We start from the raw sequence: 18,645 nt of genomic DNA on the forward strand, positions 1-18,645 counted from the left end.
GATGACAGACCCATTAACTTGACCTCAGTACTATGCAGATTTTTAGAACAGATTTTAAAGGAAAACATAATCAAGGATATAGGAATAAATGGAAAATGGGATAAAATGCAACACAGTTTTATCAAAAGTAGTTTGTGTCAGACTAACCTAGTATCTTTGATAAGATAACAAACTTTGTAGATGAGAAAAATGCAGTGGACTTAAGTCTATCTAGTTTTAATCAAAGCTTTTGATAGAGTCTCAGGAAATTATTTTTAAGGTGGAGCATTAGAGGTTAATCCAAGAACTGTAAGGTGGATGTGAGTTAACTCTCCAGTGTAACTCAGTGTCCGCTCCACTGTATTGGGATGCAGAAAAGAAAAGTTACTAGAGGTTTCCTCAGGGGTTGATGTTGTGACCAATCTTGTTTAAAAATTTCATTAAGCACCTTGGTGCAGAACTACAAGTGTGCTAATGACATTTGTGGATGACAAGTTGGGGGGTGTTGCCACTACTGAGTAGGACTTGATTTTCTTCTAGGAAGAATTAGATGACCTTCTGGTGTGGAATATTACAAATAAGTAACTTTGCAATTGTACTCTTACTTCATTTTATTTAGAGACTAATAAGAAATTTTGTTATAAGTAGAAACTACTAGGTTGAAGAACTAGAGGTGACAGAAGAATGGGGCTTGGGGTTTATTGAATTAACATGAGCTGTAAAAAGGATAATGTGCTTCTAGGATACATCAGGGTGGATATTATTCCAACCAAGTATTGGTACCATTGTACAAGCATCAAAAGGGCATCATTTAGAATATTGTGCATGTTTCTGGTTGCTGATGTTCAAAAAAGATTCACTTAATTGGTGCAGAGAAAGGCTGATAGGATGATTGGGGGAATGACAACTGATGTAAATTGAAGTATAATTCTAGTACAGGGTAATACGGATGTAAATTGATCATGAATACACTTGGATTGGAAACTTACAGCGGAGCAACATTTTGGAACTACCTTACAAACAGGGTAGTTGGGCAAGGTATAGAATTTGTTTCAAGCTGGAATTTGATAAGTTCATGAAAAGAATTGTATGACAGGGTAGGAGGTGAAAATTTGCTGGTAGTATGAGGCTTTGGGTTGTTTGATTTCTTGATGTCTCCATGAGAGGGTTGAAAGAGACATGATTTTTTTAAGTAGCTGCCTGCATGTGAACGGATTTGGGAACTATCTGGTTTGGGGCTCTTGACCCTGCTGATACTGCATGGCAGGATCCAATGGCAGTGGATAACGCTAGAGAGTTTGGTCTCAAGGCAAGATGCAGTTTCCTGAGAGAAAAAGACTTCCAATATTCATGAGGTTTTTAGCAATGGGAATAGTAGCATTGACTTAGCTAGGACTCCTTGAGGCAGGTTTGTTTTCAAGGACATGCTTTAGTTGAGACTATGCAGATTCTGTAGTTTGTGGACACATAAGGAAGGTTGGTTTCAGGTAGCTGTAAAACAAGTGTGGCCAACCTGCAACATGGGTGCCACAGATGGCCTCTCTGTGTGGCACGTGACAGACTGGGGAGGCAGCACAGTGGCAGATGGGGCAGGGAGCAGAAAGCAAAGCATCAGGTCAAGCAGAGAGCACATGGCAAGGAGGAGCAAGCAGCAGTTTGCGTAGGGAGCATAGGGCAGGAAGCAGAAAGTAGAGCAGCACATCAGGTAAGGGAACAAGACTGGGTGACACTTGCGGAGGTTGTGGGGCTAATGTGTGACACGCTCACCAAAAATTTTGCTCGCATTTTTGTAAAGTATCTTTTTGGAACAGGCTCTGTCCTTACTTCATCCCTGTCCCTTGATCTCCACGTGCTTACAGTGTATATTGTATTTTTATCCTTTAGGGTTTCTTGTCAGAGCCAGGCAGCAATTTCCCCCTTCACATTGCAAATTTCTTCTGTAGGTTTTTACCTTCTTCCAAAGCATCAGAGATTGGCTAGTTAGAAGTGGGATTTTGCATGGTATGCATGAATACCTCTACTAGTACTGAATAATAAGGTCATTCACAATACCTGTTATACTCTTACCTTCCATTAGGAGGGAAGTCCACTGCTAACAGTTCCTGCTGGTTGGGTTCCATCAGGGGAGCTCACCCACTCTTTCCACTTTCCATCTACCTAAATGGAGGGAAAGGCACCAAGTGCACAGCTCCTTGATCCCCAGTTTTTGAAACAAGTGGAATGCCTGCACAGGACAGCATAGATAAAATTTATCCTAGAGAATATTTAGGATAATATCAGTGTATTCCCTCTGCTTGTTCCCCCTTCACTGACACATTAATCATAACCTGCTTGTCTTCACTTTCAAGGTCCTTTGTGGTGTACCCCCAGCCTTCTTGGATTCATTCTTGAAATTGGATCCCATCTGCAGCTGGTTAATGATGCCAGCCTCCATTGTCCACTTGATAACTTCCTAAACCAGCAGATTTGGGCTTTTTCCAATGTGTCCTCTTTCACTTGCAAGTAGCTTCCTATAAACATCTGTAAGGTTAATTATCCTCTTTTGTCATGACACCTATAAAATCTTGAAAATTGTTTGGGCCAGTATACAAAGCTCTGAATGAAAGTTTATACTACCTCTAAAATAAAACCATCTGCAAATACAGTGTTGTGTGTGTGTACACTATTGTGTGTGTCTGTCTGAAAAAAAAGAGTATAAGAAAGACATGCCAAGTATAATTTTTTCTCATTTTCAGTTTTAGATCCAGTGGTTGCTCATGTGAAGAGACAGCATGACATTTTGAAGTATGACAGAAGTCCTGATGCTGCAACAGAGGCTAGGAATATTAATGGCCAAATCTAGGTGAGTGAATTCAACTTAGTTTCACCAGTTCTCTGACTTCTGCCATATCCTCCGCCTATCCTTTTCTCACTTCAGTGCCATATATTCCCTGAAGCATCTTTGTAGTGCATGGTTACCTAAAGCATTAATCACAGGATATTAAGGAGGAAAGAAAAAAAATCTTCTGTTTACTTGATTACATTCCTTTTCTTCTGGTTCGTGTATCTGTTTATTATCTCTTCTTGAGATGGCATGTCAAATTTTAACTGCTGGGTCTCTTGTTAATTTTCCTGAGTCACTTTACAATTTGATTTTGTGTTCCAAGTTTGCTGGCACCCCAGTTCTGAATAGTGTAACACAAGGATCAGCAACCTTTTAGGAGTGGTGAGCTAAGTTAATGGAGCTTGGCCCAAATGTGGGCCACCATTTATAATCTGGCCATTATTGCTGTCACCACTGCTGAATTGCCACTAACCCCACTGACTCTGTGGGCTGGATTAAATCTTTTGGCAATTCAGATCCAACCCAAAGGTCTGGAGGTTGTCAACCCCCAAGCTATCATATTGGATTATAGTTATGTTTGCACCAAAGAAATACTGTGAATTCATCAATGCATGATACTGCTTAGTTCTGTCTTCAGCTTGACCAAATATTGCTGGATGTCCTAAGACTGACATTTATCCAACCACAGCTATCTCTTCTTGAATACTACCAGAGTTTTCCCCTTTATAACTGTAGAAGTGCTGCAGACCACAGTTTGAGAACCTTGTCTACAAATGTGTTTATGTGTATTACCTTTAATGTTCTACAGCTCCTTGTTGCCACTTCTGCTTTAAACAATATTTTAAACAATATCAGAATAAACAATATTCTGCTTTAAACAATATCAGAATAAATGAGGAACACCATCAGTGGACTAGCGCAGAGGTTGGCAACCTATGGCCTGTAGGCTGGATCCAGCCCTTGGAGTCATTGGATCCAACCTGCGGAACTGGGACTTTGGCATTCAGTAGCAAAACTTTCACCTGCACTAAACCATGGCTGGGTGATGGGAGCCTTCCTATGCCATGCTGCAGCCTGGGGGCAAGGAGGAGGCATGAAGGCAGCTGGGTTTTAGCACCATGGCATTGGCCCACCTTGGATCAGAGATGGACCATTGTAGCTCACTGCTGGAAAACATTGCCAACCATTGGACTAGAGGGAAACAGACCTGAACCATAACTGTATGGGGGGAGTTTTTATGCTGGGGCTTTTAAAGGCAAGAAGTTTAAAAAGAAAAAAACACTTGGCTAGATCCCCTCTGCTGGCAGGATAGGGGACTGGGCCTCTCTCCACCACTGCAGCAAGCAGCTATTTGGTCCATGCACTTGCCCTACTGCCTTCACTACTGGACCTGTTGATGCTGCCACATGCCCTGTTCCTTGAGCCAGATCTGTTGCTGCCTCATACCCTGTGTCATATCTGCTACTGCCCCAGGCTGGACCTGACCCATGAAGAACCCCAGAGTCCAGATCCAGCATGGGATATTGACACCCCTGCTCTAGTAAAAGTGGGATATGGGAGGGGTGGGGGAGTGAGAGAGATTGAAAAAGGTAAGAGGACTGTCTGGCCAACAGTTTAATAGTAAGAATTAACTGGATTGACCAAAAGAGAATCCAAGTTTCCTCTTTATCGTTTGAAAGAAAACAATGTCTTTCCCTTCAGAACAATAACAAAAATGCAGTCATTCTTTTAGTTGGAATAAAATTGCTTTAAATTGTAACCATTAGTGAGACCAGAGAGAAGTCTGTGTTTTTGACTGGTGGCTCCCCTCTGTACTTATCAAATTGTCTGACTTGTTAATTTTATTTCTGTCAAAAGGCTTCCTGTTAAATTATCCTTTTCGCTTATATGGACTTAGTTGGATACTAAGCGGATTTTGTGGCTGAATCTCCAAATCTGAATCGAATCAGGAGACCCTTTAATCTCTCCAGATCACATCGGAAAGATTAGGTGATGCGGACAGAGACGCAGCTTTAAATGTTTTTTCTACAAACTTCTAGGTAGCAGGTGGCTTGTGAATGCTGCGATGCTGGGGCGCATGGAGTGTCCCACAGAAGCGCGGGGAGCTGCCCAGCGTGCTCAGCAGCAGACCCAGAAGTGACCCAGAAGCACATACGATCCACTTTCAGGTCTGCTGGGTAGCATGCTGGGGGGGCTCCCCTGCAGCCCCCCAGCTCAGTGACTGGTGCCTCCCTGGATCTGGTGGGGCACCTGAGGTCCCCCCCGTGGCTGATTGCCAAGCCGAGGGGGGGGCTGTATGCTCCCCAGTGGACCTGGCACTGGACCAGAAATACTTCTGGTCCACTTCCGGGTTTGCTGCTGAACACGTGGAGGGCCCCCCTGCACTCCTGTGGGGCACTCAATGTGCCCCACCATCACAGCGCTCACGAGCTGTGCTGGTACCTTGAGGTATGTAGAAAAAACACTTAAAGCCTGGCAGGGGGTCAGACTTGATGATCTGCTCGGGTGCCTTCCAACCCTACCAACTATGAAAGCTGTGTCTATGTCCAAATCACTGATTCTCTGAATCAGCATCGAATCTTCAGATTCAGCTGGATTGAATTGGGGACAGTGATCTGAATGAGTGGGTCGAATCACTGTCCTTGATTCGGGCTGAATCTGAATCAAATTGGGCCTGCTTCGCACACCCCTATTAAATAGCTGTTTTTATGTATTTATTTGTTTTTAAAATAAAAAGGATGAGATGCTGTGCTGTAATTTCACAAGTATTCCCAATACTAGGATCCTTCAGGGCTGGAAAGACCTCGGGTGTAACTTCTGCCTGGAATCTAAGTTAAGGCAGCCTTCTAGGACTACCTTCAGGGCTACAGTGTTGCTTTAGTAATCCCCCTACAACCAACTTTTGTTAGGATGTCATTAAGGCTACCTTTCACTGTGCATGTGCTGTGGCACATGTCCCAGAGCTGGGACTTAATGGCATGAAAGATCTTCATCACCCTTCTACCTGGTGTAAAAGGGTTGGAGGAGGGGTGAGGATCTTGCCCAAGAACTATTTTTCCAAGTGTTGCTACTGGATTCTAGTTCATAACTTGAATAGATCTATTTGGAGGCTACCACAAATGTAACTTTTGGTAGCCAATGATTTGTAAGAGCAGCATTTCCTTGAAGTAAAATCTTAAGGAAATAAGTATTTCAAAATGTGAAAAGTAGCCTTTACTTTGTTTCAATAACTTGACTGCTGCAAAATGAATCATAAAGATCTGTAATCCTACAACCAAATCTGTTTAATTGTCATGCTACTGAAATACCTAGTTAGTAGGTATTGTAACGTTTCCTTCCCCTAAGTAAATTATCTTTTTTTTAACTTCAGAGATCACATGGTCTTTTAAAGAAGTCATGGGTAGCTGTTGTAGCTGTCCAGATAAAGAAACTGTCCCAGATAACCATCGAAACAAGTTTAAGGTAAGCCATCGACTTTATATGGTGTGTAGACTGTTTTGTTGGGTTTTTTTACCTTAGAAAAGCAAGACCCAGAGATAAACTTTGAGTGAAAAACGTGTGCAAAGTACACAAAAATGAAGCTATCAGACCCACCAGCATGTGTGACTAGACAGACTTTTGGGGGAGTGCCTTATCAGGCCTGGTTTTCAGTTACAGTGGAGATTCATAAACCTTTGACCTTTCAGTAAGGTAAAAAGCCCTGTCTTACACAACCTAAGAAATATATCATTATTTGAACAAAAGATCGATATCAGTGTAGCTTTTGGGGGATCACTTGCTGTACATTGTTATATTATCTTAACTTATTGTTCAGTAACTTTGGGTTGGATCTGAATTCAAAGAATTTCTAGGTGTTTTAAGTCCATAAATATTTATGCATGCATTGAACTTGGCAGGATAGGGTGCTATGACTTTGTGTATTAGGATTGACTGTATAGTTTTAATAACAGGTTAGACAAGGATTTGTATGGGATGGTTTGGATAGGGATGGTCCTGCCTCAGGCAGAGGGTTGGTTTAGATCACTAGTTGCTAGCATTTTGCTGGCAGGGGCTAGAGTTTATGACCCAGCCCTTGGTGCAGGCCGAAAGTGTCTGCCCTGCCCTCCACCCACTCTGAGTTCAGATGCTGCAGGCAGTGATCTCTGTAGCAGAGGAGATCACTATAATGTGAAGGGGCAGTGTGGCAAAGCACAGCTCTGTGAGACTGATTTCCCTGTGCCAGGTGGGACTTATTGTGGCCTGGGGTCCAGTCCCTGGGGTGAAGTTTGCTGATCCCTGGACTAAGTGACCTCTGGAGGTCCCTTTTTGTATGATTTTACTGTTAATCCCTTTGACTTGGGTAGCTTCATTTTGCACAGCCACATAAGAATCAACTTTGGCTTTTCAGCTTAGTCAGACCTTTAATGCATCCACACTCAAAGACCCTCTGCAGCAGGAGAGTTGCATGAGAGAGAGTGAGCTTCTACCACCATCCTGTCACTGGCAGATGTGTACACTCCTGCATGCTCTGCTGTCTTAAGCAGTCTCTTCAGCAGTTGGTGCTTTCACAGGGTGCGCTTTGCAGTCTAGTAATGCTTCTGCTGCAGTGGAAGTGTGTGCAGCTGCTGGAAATAAGTATGTCTGCATTCTCAGACAAGTTGGCAGTGATGGCTGCAGTCAACCAGCAGAACCCAGTAAGTGCAGATAAATCTTGATACTGGAGCAGAATGCAGCTCTTTCACCTTGTTTGATTGCTTACTCTTGCAATCAACTTAAAAAGATGCTGTGAATTTTAGTATCATTTTAATGTCTGGAATCTTTTAAAAACTGTTGTTACAGGTTCATCTTTAAAGAAAGATCAAAACTTTTCTTAATTTAGCTGTCTGTTTATTTTGCATGAAGTTTTTCTTTCTTTTCCCATAGAGCTAGTTCTTTTATTGTTTGTATGGATCTCTCACTTAGCCCCCCAAAATTGGCCTGGACCTCAAGGCAGATTTAATTTAATACCAACTCTTTTAATATAGATCAGATTTTAATATGAGTGCCTGTCTAATGAACAGAAATAATAAATACCATAGAATAGATACCAAGAATCTATTGTAAGAACTAAAGAACAAAAGGGTACCTGAGGCACTGAGGGTGCCTGTAGACATAAGGTACTTCTGCTCCAGCTGTTTGTCAGAGCAGACTCGCTTAATCATGCTATTCAAACAATTAGCAATCCATTTTGAAGTGCTAGATTCTGAATACACCAGACACTGCAGGCACTTTAATTGGAGTGGCCCCCTAAAAGCTGCTCTTATTAAAGAGCCACCCATCTCCACTCCCACCCCTACCGCCACAGTGAATAAAGATGCTGTAAAAGTGGAGGTATTACTTAGGCAGTGATTCTCAACCAGGGTGCTGTGGGGTGTCACACAATGTTATCGTTGTTAGGTATGCAACCACGATTCATTCACAAAGTAAATCCAGAGATTTCAAATCAGAATTCATAATGTTTAAAAACATTCTGACCTGTTTTGGTCTTTCTGAGTAACAGAGCAACAGAAGAATTGCTCTATTACTTCAGTAAAAAAATGAGTGAAAAGTGAGAGCTGTCATATTCCAAGGAGTGCTTTAAGTCTAATGTGTGGAGTACCTTAAGTCTAAAAAGGTTGAGAAGTGCTGTTCTAGGGGAATAAATGTTGACAATGCCCAAGTTACACTGGGGATAAAGAGGGGTCCCCAAAGGATACAGTGATAAAAGGGGAGAGAGTTATGTAGTATTTATTTATGTAAGTTACGTATATTACAAATGCAGTCCTGATTTATTAGATAGACCATTTCAGACTCAAATTTCTCTTGTCAGTCAAGTTAAAGAAGGGCTTTATCCTCCCCTGTCTCCCATGGCTTTTAAACACGTACTTCTTGGGTTATTTTAAGGGGAAAATAATCTTCTAGGGAATTAGGACTTTTTGACTTGCTCTTATGAACATGTTTTGTTTTCTAAAATGCTAAGAAATGTGGTACAAGAATAAGAATGCCAGAAGATATTAGTATAGGTACTCAAAAACATTTTTTTTATAGGTCATTAATGTGGATGATGATGGTAATGAACTGGGTTCTGGCATAATGGAACTTACAGATACAGAACTAATTTTATACACCCGTAAACGTGACTCTGTAAAATGGCACTACCTCTGTCTCCGTCGCTATGGCTATGATTCAAATCTCTTCTCTTTTGAAAGTGGTCGACGATGTCAGACTGGACAAGGTATGTAGACTGTAGATAGGAAAAGCAAATTAAATTTGGCTTGCTCAGGTTTGCCTTCCTAAGAGCAGGACTGTAAAATAATTTATGTGGGATTTGGTTTGTTTTCTTTGAACCACGTGTGTAGATTCTTGGGGTGGTGCACAATGGGTATGTGTGGAAAAAGCAAATGCCCTTTATAAGATGTTCTGGTAAACGGCTACACTTTAAGTGAGTATATTTAGTTGCCTTATAACAGATTGTCTCCCATACGTAAAATGAGGACACTGGGAAACTTCTGGTTCCTGGAGTAGTCAGATTTGAGGTACTTTAGGTTTACATATGTTGACCACTCGTAAATTTAGAAACTGTTTTGATGAGTCCTTTTGAGGGATCTGTCCAGCATTCCTGACTCTGGAGTGCTGGCCTGGAATTTTGCTGTTTTGGAGGAGAAAACTTGTGACATGGAGGTCTTAGAAGCCATACCAAATATCTAAGAACTAACAAAAATGACTTTATTATTGAATTCAATCACTAAATCATACAACTGTTATGAAGACAGGTAAATGGAAAAAGAAAGAACAGATCTAAGTGTTTGTATAATCAGGTACTCATTTTAAGCAAGATATTTAAAACGTTCATTTCCCTCCTCCCCTCACCAGGCACTACAAATACCTTCTTTTTTTTTTACTTTTTAAAATAAAAGTCAAACACCAGTGACATATATTCCATTATATCATCACATTTTAAATTGAAAGAACTTGGATTTTGGTTTCACTGAATTAATTCTCCGTGCAGCTGAAATCAAAAGACAGCTCTGGCTACCTTAATGTTCTCTGAATCCTGAGCTGATTTGGCAGGGTCGAATTAGCTTTCTGTGAAAGGATCTATGGATGGTTCTAAATTACATTCACTGCACCAGTCACTGTGGTAGTGGTTCAAAATAGGGTTGCTGCAAAATCTGTTTTTGACGGTGCCGCAGGGTGCAAGGAGATTAAGCTCTCGCTTTTCTGTGCCCAGCCCTTATGCCAAGTAAATTTAGGCTCCTCTCTACCTAGCTCCAGTGCAAGGAGGTAAGCTGATCCTTGTTTCTGCTAGCCCCTGTGTTAGGAGCTAAATGCTCTCTCCTCTCCCCTCCCATGTGTGAGGAGCTAAGCGCAGGTTTATTCATGCTGGCCTCCAGAACAAGGAGGTAAGCACATGATTGTCCCTGCCCTGCTGCTTTGTGAGGAGCTAAGTACTTGCTCCTTCCCCCCACCCCATGTGCATCCCTGTGCCAGGAGATAAGTGCTGCAGTAAATAAATTAGTTATTGAAATAGAATGCTGCTCAATTCAAAGGCGTTAAGGAAGGGTGCTCAGAGCCTAAAAAAGATTGAAAACCACAACACTATAGGGACACCAACACTGGTCAAGGCCTGGGCAAAGTACTGTGTTGTTCCTTGGTTTTTCTTCCTGCCCCTGCTCCCTCCTGCCTTTCCCTACCCATGTGCATCCCTCTAGAGCAGGGATGCAAGAAATGGGCTTACATTGGGTACATCTACACATGCAATTAATAGGACACAATAAACTCTGGAATGGTTCGAGCTGGAGTAAACTGCTCCCAGGCGCAGTGTCAACACATGTTCCTGGGACAGCAGCAATTTGAGCCAGGGCAGCCCAAGTCCTCTGCTTGCTGGGCTGACAAGGTGCAGTTTACAGCCCTGATCAGCATCTATGTGTGCATTTTGACACAGTAAAGTATTCCACCATAAGACAGTACTTCCCCAACAGTAGTATCTTATGGCGGGGATAATTAGTTTACTGCGCCCTAATAGCACTGCATTTATAAAGTATGATGCTTTACTGCAGAGTTAATCTGCTCCACAGTAAAGCACACACATAAATGCACCCACTCTTTCAAGAGATGTGAACTCCCCCTTTAGTACAGCTGAAGCTGCCAGACTAGGGCAAAGGATCTGGCTTGACATGTTAATTTACATTAAAAAAACAACACTTTTTAAAGTCAAAGTAATTGGAGTTGTCCATTGTTCACCTTGTACTGTGTTTTTGACCTTGCTGAGCTGTGTGTACTCACTTTTTTGTGATTAAAATTGATAATGTGTAAATAGTATATTTGTGCAATGTAACTCCAATGTACAGAGATGAGAATCATTGTTTTGAACAAATATTTTTCTTCAGCATGTGCACCCTAAACACTGCCATGCTAAAAACCTGAGAGCAAATCTGACCCTCACAGAAGAAAAACTGATTTACCTTCAGTTTGGTCTTCATTGTAAGAATTGAGAGAAATGAACAATTAAAAAGATAAATAAAGAAAAGCTAGGGTTATTTTGGGTTTTTTTGTTTGCTTTTTGGAAATTAATAAGTAATTTGTTTACCATGTGTTTTTAAAATTTACAACCTAACAAATGTAAGCACTGAACATATTTCTAGAAGTCAAAAGTTTTAAATATAAAAAAGCTCTTATATAATTTAAAGCATTTTGGAGAATGGCTTTCAGTCATAGATTCATAGATTCATAGATTAAGGGTCGGAAGGGACCTAGTAGATCTTCTAGCCCGACCCCCCGCCAGGGCGGGAGAACAACAAAAAACCCCAAAAAGAGAAACGGGACTCAAATGAGTGAGTCATTTAAATTCAGCTCCCCTATGGTTAGTTTGGTGGTCATTATTAACCAGGTTGGCTGGCACTAAAAGTATACATGCATATAAATAGTAATTAAGAACTTATTTTTTTCTAAATGTTAGTGTGCTCCATGCTGTATTCTTCCTTTGTTGAAAAATAAGAATTCTAGGGGGAAATGAATAGGCCTTCTTTTAACAAAGACATAGTTTTAAAAATGATTTTGCTTGTTCAGTTTTTTCCTTAATATTTTTTAAATGTATTAAGATACTGACGAAATTCAACTGGAAGTACTGATTTCAAGGTTATTTTTCCTTCTGTGAATGACCAGCACGAAAGCATTTTCCTAAAGTGTGTCTGTCTAACTGTGCATCTGCAAAAATTACAGTTTGAAGGCGAGTTATTAAGCCTGCAGCGTATGCAACAGCAACTGCTTTTTACCTTCCTTACCTAATATAAGAGGCAGGGAATATCAGGAAAATGGAAGTGGGGGGACAGAAAATATTTGTTCTATGCTGTCTCTTTTCTGTACAGCACTGCACTTAAAGAAACTTAATCTACTTATATTAGACATTAGGGGATATTGTGCAAAGTACTGTCTCCTATCTCCTATCTTTTTTTCCCCCGTTTCCTAAAATGTAAGATGGTATAGTCAGATTCTTTGTCCCTCTGAATTCAAAGGTATTTCAAAACTAGGATGGTTTCTGTGCTGGTTATAGAAATAATCATGGACAGACCTTGGCTATTTAGTTAACTTATTTCAGAGAAGAGAATTTGGGCAGGGGGAAGGTCTGAATGGTGAACATTTGCTTTTGATTGTTTGGCCTAATCACAGATGGTATGATTTTAGTTTGAAAGCGTTTGAGAAATTGATGGAGCAAAGTCTTGATTTTGGTTCCCTTTTCACTGTGTATTCAACTTAAGTGTTCATATTTGGAATAAGTTTTAGTTTGGGAGTAGAGCATTTTTATTGTGATGAAAGAAAAGCAAACTGGATTTCTCAAGAACACACTTAAGTTTTCTTAAACATTTATAATTCAGGGGGCAAAATGTTTTAAGGTTCTCTGTATGAATTTTCACAGAAGAACTGTTAGACTGCAGAGAGTATAATACAGTCTATAAGCTGCAACCATACTTTTGATCTGTAACTCTTCAGTGGCATTCAGAAAATGAACTTCACTTATAACTAGTTGCCTAAATAATATGTGAACATAATTACACTTCAGGATTATATTAACATAAAGGTAGTTGTAAATAAAGAGCATTTTTAGAAGTAACCCAGTTATTTTAAAGAGCAAAAGCACATACACGCACTTCTTTTAACAAGAATATCAACTTTAACTTAATGCTTTCAATGGAAGAATAACCCAAAGCTGCGACTTCACTGGTTGTCTCTTTGCTGGTGATGGTAAGTTGGGCTCCCTCTGCTGTTCAAAGGCAAAGTGGCACAATGCTCAAGTAAAATACAGGTATTGCTGCCAACTTTGTATTTTGTGTCTATCCCTAAGACTGAAAAATTGGTTTGTTGCTGTCTATTTCACACAACCTGTCTTCTAGCCCTTCTTCTTAACCTTCTTTAAAAACCTGGATAGTACTCTAGGTCAAAACCCTTCTTTCCTATTGTGCAGGCATTTTCATGACAACGTGATTAAAAAAACTGATAAGATATAACCTTGAAACACCAAAGTTGTATTGTTATAACAGGTCGACTTATTAGAATTCAGTTAGACATTGCTGTTTCATGACATATGCCTTTCCCTTTGTTTTAGCACCCTTAAATTTTAACAATTTGTTTTCTTTAGACCACTCCCCCTCACCCAACTCCCCTCCCTTCCCCCCCCACCCCCCCAATCTACCATTTGGTGTATTGGAAATTTACTCAGTTACTAGGTATACATTTAAAAGGTGTGATAACTGTATTTTTGTATGTTTTGATTAGTGCACAAAAAATTTCTTTAACACATTTATTCCTTTAACAGGTATTCATTAAGGAGAGTCCTGCTCAGTTGTTGTAGGTTTTATGTACTAATTTTCCAAAACGACTGTTTTCACAAAAGGGTTTAAAATGTTTTTGTTTTGTTTATAGGAATCTTTGCCTTTAAGTGTGCTCGTGCAGAAGATCTATTTAATATGCTGCAAGAAATCATGCAGAATAATAGTATAAACGTAGTAGAAGAACCAGTAGTAGAAAGAAATTATCATCAAACTGAGTTGGAAGCTCCAAGAACCCCTCGAACACCCACCAGTAAGCATGGTTCTTCTCTCAGAGTACAACTTCTGACTGTAACAGCATCTAACTTTTAAAATTTGATTTGGGTGTCTGTGCGTGCTGCTAACTGGTTAAAAGTATATAGTGCTCAAAAGTAGATGCTTCTGTATGTAGAGACATCATAAAAATATCTTGTGACATCCCTATGTTATCTAGAAAATTGCAACAATTTGGCAGTGTAGAAAGGAAAGATTTAAAATCTTCTGGAAAAAACAGTTGACTTGTTTGTTTTTTTTTCCCTCTCATGAAATAATTTTAGGCAATACTTTGCCTACCGTACGTTTAGCCTGGAATTTGATACATCTTTTGCATTTCATTCAGATAAACCTTTATAATAAATATGATGGCAAACAATTCAAGGTAATTTTGACAATTCCTTGTTAATGGCATTTTTATGTTACATTTTCATTGTGTGGTGCCTCTCTCTCTCTCTCTCTCCTGCGCAAATGGTACAGCTTGCAATGAAGTTAAGAAAATACATGTTGATTCTAATTGCATCTCCCTTTAAATCAGTGATGCTACTTCTCTTTATCTTTTGGTGGGAATGAAAAATTGCTTGTAATCATTGTGTTCACAAGTAAATACTGGGTCCATTCCAGTTGAGTGGTGCCTTTTTTCCAAGCAGATGCCTGGTCTTATAAATGTTCAGAATTTGTTAATTTACATATTTTAATAACATTCAGCATACAAAGCACTTTAGAAAGAGAAAAGAAGACATCTCATTAATGCACATGAAGTTACTGTGAGTACCATCTTTCTGATGGATCTCTCTTTTTTTAAATCAGCTCCCGGTTTCAATGCACAAAGTTTACCTAATGGATATCCCAGACATCCCTCCTTTGGAGATGCTTCTTCACACCCTTCCAGCAGACATCCTTCTGTAGGAAGTGCACGGCTCCCCTCAGTAGGTGAAGAATCAACACATCCATTACTTGTAGCAGAGGAACAAGTAAGTACATGTTTTTATTTCAAACATTTTGGGTCCACCATCAATTTTACTTCTCATGTACTAATCCTCTAAATTCATATTTGCACTTAATTTTCCTGATTCTTTCTCCATGGGTGAAAGATCTCTTTCTGATCCACACATAATCTGCATATGTTGTGCTATCTTAGAATGCAGTAAGTGGTACCATCTTAAGCTGTTACTATTGTAGGATGCATCTCTGGGACAAAATAACTTGTCCTTTGAGTGCCCATGCACCTTACACTTTAGCTAAGACTTTTGGCTGTAGCAGTACCTGTACAGCACATGTGCCTGGCATCTTTCTTTCCAGCAGTACCTGTACAGCACATGTGCCCGGCATCTTTCTGTACCACACTGAGTGCCTGAAGGACTTAAGCACGCTTCCAGACTTTGCAGTTTCTCTCAATTGCCTTGCCTCAAGATGGAACCTTCTGTAGTCAGCTCAGATAGCATTTGGTTAACAGCCTTATGAAAAGCCCACTATTGTCAATTTAGCTGTTACATTTTTACCCTAACCAGGTTTTCACCACCACAGCCCTTCACACACGCCCTTTTTTATTTTTTTTATTTTATTTTTTTTGGAACTTTCTAATTTTTCCTGATCTCTGTTCTCTTGAAGACCTTGGGTTTCCTTTAGCCCATGCCACATGGGGCTTCAACTGTGTGATGCTATGCCTTCCCTGTTATATCACATCTTTGTAATTTTTCCTTTTCCCTCTTCTCAGTGTGTGTGGTTTTTTTTGTGGTTTTTTTTTTTCCTCCTATTTCTTGTCCATCACTGTGGTGCCTCCCAAGTCTCTAGGATTTAGACAGTGACCATGTTGCAGTGGAGCTATGCCTTCAATGGATGGGCATATTAAGTGCATCCCAATGCCTGTTCTAGTAAGGAGCATGAGGCTAGGATCTCCAGGTCTGCCTCCTCAGGGAAGTCCACAGAATCAGCCTCAGCTTTAAGGGTGCAAAACCTTGTAAGACACCACTTCCTGTTGAGGGAGCAATTTTCCTCTTCCTGTGTTAAGCACAGACCTTAAGACTGTTCCAGAGAAAGGTCCCCATCCTGAGGCTTTGCCAGCCTTCAGCTTTCACCACTTGCCCATCCTACCTGTTCCCAGACTTTGCACAGTCCTGTGAAGATCCTGATGGTAGAGCTTGGCAGTTCATTAGTACTGAGGATGCAGCACTGACTTCTGGTTCCATAGAGACTGCTCTGGTGATGTCCAGGACAGAGAATCACCTGCGACACTTGAGAATTTTTTGCACTACTATTTTGCAGCATATTATTTGCAGCTTCAGTTCCAAGAAGAGCCTGACAGGGAGACCTCTTCAGCTTGAAAGACAACTGTGGTTACATGGACACAATTCTTTCTATGTTGGAGGGATGTGAGTTTTTCTCAAGGGATCCCTGAAATAAAAAGATGTCTCCCTATTAGCTCTTGGGGTAATAGAGGAAGTTTGTCTTCACTCAGGGGAAAAAGTGGAATTGAAGCTGTATTTCAAAGCAACAGTTATTGCTTAGATTCCAAAAAGGAATGGGAGATAGCAGCACATCTTTGACTTAAAGCTCAGCTCCTTTATCCATAGCCTCATGCTTAAGTTGGTAATATTCACCACTATCATTTCTGAAGTGTGAAAGATCGGTGTTTTCATCCTTCAGGGTGATTACTTTTATACTGACATTGCGCCCTCTCACCAAAAGTACCCCCCGCTTCTAGGCTGGCCAGGACCACTTCTGCTTGGCTCTGTCAAACTCCTTTCCATCCCATGGTCAAGGACACTCTTTTGTGAGTGGGTGCTATACAAGTAATGCAGGACTGCACAGCTGACTTTGGTTTGCAGGCCCTTATCTAACTAGTGCAGGTGTGATTTTTCAAATTCCCTTTTGTATATCAGTAAAGAACTCTGGCAGGTAAAGGTCTTTGGGTAAATCAGATATCTTTTATTAGACCAACTAAAATAGTTTGAAAAGTTCTTCTTTGCAAGCTTTTGAATACAAACAGCCTTCATCAAGTTGAGGAAGTGTCTGCAGTTGGTCTATGCTGTTCCTGGATGGAACAGAATAGAAACCAGAAGCCAGTATGCGAGAATGCCCATCAGTGAAAATGCAAATTGAAACAGTCAATGGGTGAGAAATGGGGGTGGGGGGTGGGGGAGGGGAATGTTTCGTAAATGCCTACCATATACAAGAAACCTACAGACCAACATACATAGATGCATAGAACCAGCAGTCGCTCTAAACACACCAAGAAAGCTGTAATATACAGCCAAGCCCTCTGATACCACTGAATGTGCACTGAGGAGAACATCCATGATCATTGCCTCACAAATCTCAAAAGGGCTTTCACTGAACAAGGACATTCCTCCAGAGAGAGAGAGTGCACTTTTGAAAGAGCCACCCAGATGCCACGTGAAGAATTGCTGCAGTACAGAAAGAAAACCCCCATGAATCTCACACCACTAGTTATGACATCATCCCTTCCTGAAACCTATGTGGAAAATCCTCAAACAATTGCAAGCCATACTAGAAGAAGACCCAATTCTTAAAGAGATCTTCCCAGAACTACCCATCCTAGCCTTTAAACAAGAACTGAACCTTGCCAACCTCACCACCAGAAGCAAACTACCTACAGCCCAAAATGCACCAAAAGTATCCAGACCATGCCATGATAAGAAATGTAAAACCTGCCAACATATATCTACCCACCCCTACAATAACTACACCCCACAACAGAAACATCACCATTCCTGGATTTTATACCTGCACCTCCAGAAATGTAATACATCTCATTCGAGTGCACTAAATGCCCTGATGGAAAATATGTAGGCGAAACCAAGCAACAACTGTGTACCAGAATGAACGCGCACCATAAATCTATCAAAGACAAAAATACCCAATTACCTGTGGGAACACATTTATCACAAGAAAACCACTCTCTCTCCAATCTCTGTTCTAATTGTCAAAGGGAATTTACAAAACACCTTTTGTTGATGAGCCTATGACCTTCATTTCATCAACCTACTGGATACAAAAAAATGGACTAGATATAGATACTGGATTTATGATTCATTAACTTGCCTAACATCTCTTACCCCAGGTAACCTCTCTAGTATTTACCAGCTATATTCTTAGCACCAGGTCTGCATTCCCCTTCTATCCCCTCCTCCACCTGTTTCTCACCTGTTGACTACCTCAATTTGCATTTTCACTGGTGGTCACACTGGCCTCTGGCTTTTATTCTATTCCATCCAGGAAGAGCACAGGCCAACTATAGATGCTTCCTCAGCCTGATGAAGGGTGTTTATACCGGAAAGCTTACAAAGAAGAATTTTGCCAACTATTTTAGTTGGTCTAAGAAGAGAGATCAGATTTGTGTCTCCCAAAGTACCTTTGTTACTAAAGTTTATGTCCTTTTTAAGTCTGAACCAAGTATTTTAATGTACCTGTGTAATCTCATTATTATTATTATTATTATTATTATCATCATCAATCTCTTTATCAGTGATTTGGACAACGGGGTGGAAAGCAACCTGTTTAAATTCGCTGATGATACCAAAATTTGGGGTGAGGTGAGCACACTAGTAGGGAGGGAAAGACTGCAGCAAGGCCTGGATAGGTTACAGGGGTGGGCTAGCAAAAACAGGATGTGCTTCAACACTGACAAGTGCAGGGTGCTGCACTTGAGCAGTAGTAACCAGCAGCACACTTATAAGATGGGAAACTCCCTTCTTGAGAGCACGGAGGCAGAAAGGGATCTTGGAGTCATTGTTGACTCCAAGA

The 18,645-nt window shown here is 40.6% G+C and overlaps 1 protein-coding gene across 3 annotated transcripts in view; it reads left to right on the plus strand.

The window, feature by feature from the left end:
• The window catches only part of FRS2 (fibroblast growth factor receptor substrate 2), a 111,174-nt gene that overhangs the window by 89,436 nt on the left and 3,093 nt on the right, over positions 1 to 18,645 (plus strand). For all 3 annotated transcript variants that reach the window (XM_019514712.1, XM_019514714.1, XM_019514713.1), the window contains 5 exons: positions 2,715 to 2,821; positions 6,174 to 6,265; positions 8,849 to 9,035; positions 13,721 to 13,879; positions 14,689 to 14,852. In XM_019514712.1, coding sequence (XP_019370257.1) covers positions 6,200 to 6,265; positions 8,849 to 9,035; positions 13,721 to 13,879; positions 14,689 to 14,852 — 576 coding nt within the window. In that variant the 5' untranslated portion in view covers positions 2,715 to 2,821; positions 6,174 to 6,199. The remainder of the gene's footprint in view (positions 1 to 2,714; positions 2,822 to 6,173; positions 6,266 to 8,848; positions 9,036 to 13,720; positions 13,880 to 14,688; positions 14,853 to 18,645) is intronic.

The sequence above is a fragment of the Gavialis gangeticus genome, unplaced genomic scaffold, assembly GCF_001723915.1.
Source record: "Gavialis gangeticus isolate Ggan-Ray unplaced genomic scaffold, GavGan_comp1, whole genome shotgun sequence".
NCBI classification, from domain to species: domain Eukaryota; kingdom Metazoa; phylum Chordata; order Crocodylia; family Gavialidae; genus Gavialis; species Gavialis gangeticus.